Source organism: Diabrotica virgifera, chromosome 10, assembly GCF_917563875.1.
Source record: "Diabrotica virgifera virgifera chromosome 10, PGI_DIABVI_V3a".
Classification (NCBI taxonomy): domain Eukaryota; kingdom Metazoa; phylum Arthropoda; class Insecta; order Coleoptera; family Chrysomelidae; genus Diabrotica; species Diabrotica virgifera.
Window position 1 is genome coordinate 154,226,817 of NC_065452.1, and position 6,237 is coordinate 154,233,053.

Consider the following 6,237-nt stretch of genomic DNA (forward strand, 5'->3'; position numbering starts at 1 on the left):
GCTCCAGACGTCCTATAAGATCCTCTTATTTCACGATCAATTATGACTACCCCTCTAATAACAAATTGAGATTAAAAACAGTTTATTTGAATGTGTCATCCTACTAACAATCCAGTACATTGGAGATTTGTTTGGCACTCACTTCAGATTGGTATAATCGTGATTATGTACGAATCAGAGTAAAATCCAGTAACTTACCGTTTAACTATCGTTTTCTATGACTGCTCAAAAGGATAATCTAAACAAATTTATTGCTGATACTTTTATGTGCAAAACATTTCAGCTACTGTAAAAATTGTCGCTATTCTTCCACCAACTATGCTCACTTGTAGCAGCGCATGCCGCACCCGACAACCGAATAAGCGATCAGGATCACAATCCACGGATCACTTCAATCTGTTAGTGTTAGTGTCAAAGTACGTTCCGCATGGCAGTCATTCTGCGCAGTCTACGTTCATATTGTGCAGGAAAAATCGTGTAGTCCAGACCTTAGACAAGGAAAGAGAGTCCAGGTCCAGGGTCCAGGCATTCCAGGGATCGGACGCGGGTCATTTTCAAAATCAATTTTTTATGCATTTTTCAAATTCATTTTTCAAATGCAACTTAAATAGTGCTTTTATATCATACACGAGTATAAATAATGTTAGAAACAAATATAGAAAAATTAATTTTGTCGACATGCTATGGTATTAAAGATGGTTTTACATTATGCAATTTTTTTTATATTTCTTTAACGGACTATATTTTTAAGAACTTTGGTTGGTTTTAATATTAAAAAGGAACAAAAAGTAGGTATAGTCGGTTCGCTAAACTCAGACGCAAATGGCTAATGATTTTAGTACGTAACTTTTTTGTTTTTTGCCAATTTTGACAAAATTTGCAAAATTACTAAATATTTAGTAATTATTAACTATTTAGTAATGATTTTTTTTGGCCATTTTATCAAATTGGCAAAATTACTAGCTTAAATCACTAGCCAGTTGAGTCTGAGTTTAGCGAACGGACTATACGTCCTTATTTCATTTTTGTAATCCTTTTTATTACATAATGATAAACAGTAGGTACAGTACAATTAATATTTGGTGGAAATAAAGTTGTTATTGGGGAATCTCTAGATTCTGGATCACTAATGACAACATTATGTTTTCAAGAATATGATCCATCCCCATAAATTAACCGGGAATCCTCTACTATTTCTTAAATGATGAGTAAGTATACCGTTCATCAAACCTATGATTTCTCGACCTATAAACTCTTATTCGACCATTGTTATAGGATTGAAAAACTTTTTCATCGGAAATGCAACGTTAGACTAAAAGTAGTCTTCACGATTTATGCATTCATAATACAACTCGTCTTCTCTTGTTATCCCTGTAAAAAATGTTTCCTTGCAGCTGCACAATTTAACAATACATTTGCTTTTTGCTTTAATCCCTTTTCGTGCAGTGCGATTGCTGCCCGCAAATGCTGTGCCTAGCTTTTTGGGTTGTGGCAAAATGAGCTTGTCTCAGATAATCTATACTAACACTTCATCTTGTTGCTCTGTGGAGACTTTGTGCCCTCTTGAATCACACAACCGTGCTATAGAGTGACAATGATCACATCTTTGTTTGACTTTCCATATGCACACATGGTTCACGTTTAAATCTGCAGCAACTTGCCTTCCGGTACCAACCTTCCGGTAGGGATCTATGGAGAAATATCACTGAGTCGCAAGCCCTTATCCGTTGCCTTACTGCTCCCCCTAGAACGATCAGACACCAGCATATTTCAGTGTAATAAGCCTCAGATTTATTAGAATTTTAAACTGCTGCTTTAGCATTTTTTATTTTTCTGTTCACCGGGCCAGGGTTGGAACTCACATTCCTCGCAGTGAACCGAAGTGAGTCGGCTGCCTGTCCCGTTTGGCTATCTGACTTTAACAGTATTACAATGTAAAAAATGAAGCTGAAAACTATACAGTGGCCGCAAAATATAAACTATATACGACAACTTCAGCAAAAAAGACATATTTGGTTCATTGGGTTCTTTCTTTTGTCTCTGTTGATGATATATTAAAAATATTTTTTACTTTATTTATTGCTAGTTAAATACATCAAGAACTTCATTTATATAATGTAGAAATAAGGAGACATTAAAATAAATGAATTTACGTTTTATTTGTACAATGACAAAATAATCCGTTTCTTACCGCCGCCGTACGTAAAAGACGAGCTTAACATCGCATCTGATTTATTGGATTGACGTGACCTAGACGTGACATCGGGAAAATAAACAGTGTCGCCGAATTTCCAATTTATCACTAGATATATTTATTATTCGAGAGTTATCAAGCACAGTAAAGGACAGGAACTGTCATGTACTGTGGTTATCAAGTAACTCACTGTAACTCTATGAGAATACGGTAACGTTATAAATAACATGTAAAGTATACAGTAAAATAGCGTTACCGTATTCTCCTAGGGTTACTTGATAACTCTCTAATAGAGAGTTATCAAGTAACCCTAGGAGAATACGGTAACGCTATTTTCCTGTATACTTTACATGTTATTTATAACGTTACCGTATTCTCATAGAGTTACTTGATAACTCTCTATTGTTATAAAAAAAAAACCGTCCGCATAGCACACATTTTTCACATCCTTCACCAAAATCAATGTACATTCAGCAGTTTGATTAGTTAGCCATAATATAATCCTAGTATGTTTGAATATTATTTGTATTGTGTCGACTTTATTTTAGGGATCTATTAAATTTCAGAGTCTTTAATAAAATCTTCAATAAGTAAAACGTGGCAACACTGCAGTGATGTTTAAACGTACTTGACAAATTTATTCTTTGTTATTGTTCAGATTTGTTGTTTTTTATAAGTAAAATTGTGATTTGTAATAAATTTTAGTCCAACTTACTAAGTGCAATAAAATGTCCAGTTCAGAAGAACAACGTCAAGATGACATTACAACTGATGCTTTGCCAAATCCTAGATATGGTCAGAAAGATAAGAAAATAATAGAGGAGGAAATTACTTATAAAGTAGATCTAGAGGAAGATAATCCTGAATTTCAAGAAGTTCGTAAAAGTAATTTAACTAGTTTTAATACAAGAACGAAGAGAAACAATGGAGGAAAAAAATTTAGTCCATCTACAGGTAATTTAAATCCCTTTAGAAATTTTAAAATCTCAGGTTGTGAAATCCCATTTTTCTCAAGTAAACTCATATACAATGTTTTGTAGTGTGTCTAATAATATCGATTTATACTACCATAATGTCACTTTACAAATACAGCAATTGGGCCACTTTTCTAAGTAAAACAGCACATGTCATAATGGACATTTTTAAAAAGTAATATAATTTTCCCATTGGTTAAAAAACATTGTTCATAAACTGTCATATCTTATGGTTGTATACAGTGGGTGGCCAAATTATTAGGGACACTACATATATTTTTGTATTTTCCACTTTAAATTATTTTTTGACCACACCAAAGTATAATTGTTGAAGACTGGAATCGAATAAGTCCAACTTTTCTTAACGAATAAAGTTTGTTAACAGCGAATATTATCAGTTTTACATGAGTGCTTCTGCAACGAATCAACATTTTTGCATTTTGGTGGACAAAAGTATATTCATCTGACGATGCCCTGGAAGCAGTTCCATCCAGATTGCATTGTGGAGAGGGTTAAACATCCGTTTAGTGTTATAGTGTGATCTGTAATCTTGGCCAAGGCCAAGCCAGTAGAAGTCTTTAGTTCTTCAGATCTAAAACTTCGAACTGCTTTCAATAATATTGATTGATATTTTTACAATGAAGTAAATGGAAAAAGTCTTAGTGGATCAGCACTACTCTGTGGATCCACAAAGTAGCTTCCGATGATAAAGGCATCCATTACAGAATCATTGGGGCTACAAAAATCACCTGTTACAGCCACTTTGTGGATCACCAGAGTATTGCTGCAGAGTGGTTCGTTTGCTTTAAACCTTAGTTTCTTTAATGTGTTGATATTTATACAAGTTTTTTTTAGCTTCAGCCACTGTAATAAACATATCACACTCGAAAGACATACATGTAGGAAACAAAAACACATACAATTTCAGTGGAAATGAAAAAAATAAAAAGGCTGACATCCCTGAGACTTCTGCCATTAGATCTTTGAAGGCTAGTACACAATCTTTATCAAGATATGATTTACAATTTGCTGCTACTCATATGAACTCCGAATGGAAAGATGTAGCAAGAGCTTGTGATATTGAAGAAGGGCAAATTTCTCAGTTTATTGCAGACCATCATATATATGGTACTAAAGAAGTAAGTAGGGTGAATCATAGTTGCATGCAATTTTGTACAAAAAATAATAATTATTTACTATTTTTAACTCTTGAGAAACAAAAATAGAATTTACAAGACCATAACAGCACTGCGAAGGCATAGACTATCGAATCCTTTTAACTTAGACTTTTCTTAGGGTGGCCAAGCATTCTATAGAAAAGCAACGTGAGCTGGGTTAGAACTAACCTGTTGTGAGATAGGTTAGTTTTACCCTACTGATGATTGGTTGTTGCGAAAGAATTTTAATTCTAATTTTTTTGTCTATTTTAATCTATTTTTTTTTTTGTCGAAGTAATTTATTATATTTGTCAAAGTTTATATATTATAGAACACCCTATATTTAATTGAAGAAATGAATAGTACTTTCAGCAAAAAAATTAATAGTATGTATAAGCTTTAGCTTTCCTTTTTTAATTAATCTATGAAATATTCTGAGAAATCTTATAACGCATTAAAGGATAAGGGCAAATAATATAGGAAAGGCATCTTATTAGTTCAAATGTTCAAAATAGCCACCATTAACTATTTGACAGTGCCCAGTTTGATGTTCAAATCCATCAGTGACATTCTGAATGATATTAGGAGTTAGGAGTGATGTTATATCTTGTCTAATGCATTGATTCAGCTCTTGGACGTTGTCTGGCCTATTTACATAAACTTTGCTTTATGCAAACCCCACAACCAAAAGTTTAAGGAGATGAAATCTGGAGAAAAAGGTGGCAATTCAATAAATTCTCTTCTACCTATCCATTGATTTGGAAATATTTCTTGAAGATAACTCCTCACATCCTTCCTAACATGAAGCAGGGCGCACCATCTTGTTGAAACCATATGTTACTAGATAGTGATCTGGCTTGCCTTTTTAAAAAATAGGAGTGCTAAAGCTGGTATAAGGTTAAAATGTAAAAGTGAATGTCTTGATTCAAGTTGCCATAAAAAATATAGACCCACTATCTGATTCCCAACAATCCCAGCCAAATATTAATTTTTTTTTGTCTGACCTTCTTGAAACCAATGTGAATTTTCCTGGCTCCAGAAGCTTGTATTTTGTTTATCAACAGTTCCATTTAAATAAAATGGTTCTCCTTCAGAAAACAGCAACATTTTTACCTTGGGATCTTTTCTGAACAAATTTGTAATTGTTTCGCAAACCAAATTTCTCTCTTTTATCATCTATTATGTTACTGTATCAAATGTTTTGTTTGTATTAGTTTTCTACATGCACTATATATAAGCAGTGGGGTTCCTACAGTCTCCTCCGCATCCCACATTTTGCTCGCCATCGTTTTCTATCCACCCATTCGTTTTCTTCTATAGCTCTATCTGCCATAGACTGTTCTATGCCTTTCTACATGCACTAATATTCAAATATCTATCTGATTGGTCTATTTAAATCTAAATACTAATATTCCTCTTTAATTTTCAGGTTATATATCAAGTGTTGCTGGATTGGTTTCAGAATGATCCTAAAGGAGCAACCGTTGGTACACTGTGCACTATTTTGTGGAACAATAACCAAAAAGATGTTGTTTTAAAATGGACTCACAGAAGAGATTAGGAGAAGGAGAAACAATGTTTTGTATATACATATAATGATAACTGCATTTTAAATTTGGACTATAAAATATATTTTATATTGAGATAATTTTTCTATAAACCTAAATAATAAATAAACAGTTTTTAACATAAATTTTGTTTTTGTATATTTTTTTTATGAAACACATTCAAATCTTTATCAAAAATGGATTTTGATTCTATAACTGTTGATATTTCAAGAACAGAACTTTTGAGATAGAACTTTTGGTGAGTGTTTCATTGGAAGTTTCCCCTAAGGCAAATTTCCCCTCCCAACGGAAATGTCTGACACTGTTTTGTCCATTCTGTCATGGTAATCGAAACTCATATTACA

The 6,237-nt window shown here is 33.1% G+C and overlaps 2 protein-coding genes across 2 annotated transcripts in view; one reads left to right on the top strand and one right to left on the bottom strand.

Moving 5' to 3' along the window:
* LOC114325432 (ras-related protein Rap1) overlaps positions 1–369 on the bottom strand; it is a 58,598-nt gene extending 58,229 nt beyond the window's left edge. The window contains exon 1 of the mRNA XM_028273501.2: positions 199–369. The gene's annotated coding sequence lies outside the window, so the exon portion shown is untranslated. The remainder of the gene's footprint in view (positions 1–198) is intronic.
* Positions 370–2,795: 2,426 nt separating this feature from the next.
* Positions 2,796–6,018, top strand: LOC114325433 (protein immune deficiency). Its single transcript, XM_028273502.2, has 3 exons — positions 2,796–3,148; positions 4,024–4,307; positions 5,755–6,018. Exons 1-3 carry the CDS (start codon positions 2,923–2,925, stop codon positions 5,884–5,886), a joined length of 642 nt encoding a protein of 213 aa, XP_028129303.1. The 5' UTR covers positions 2,796–2,922; the 3' UTR covers positions 5,887–6,018.
* The last annotated feature ends 219 nt before the right edge of the window (positions 6,019–6,237 follow it).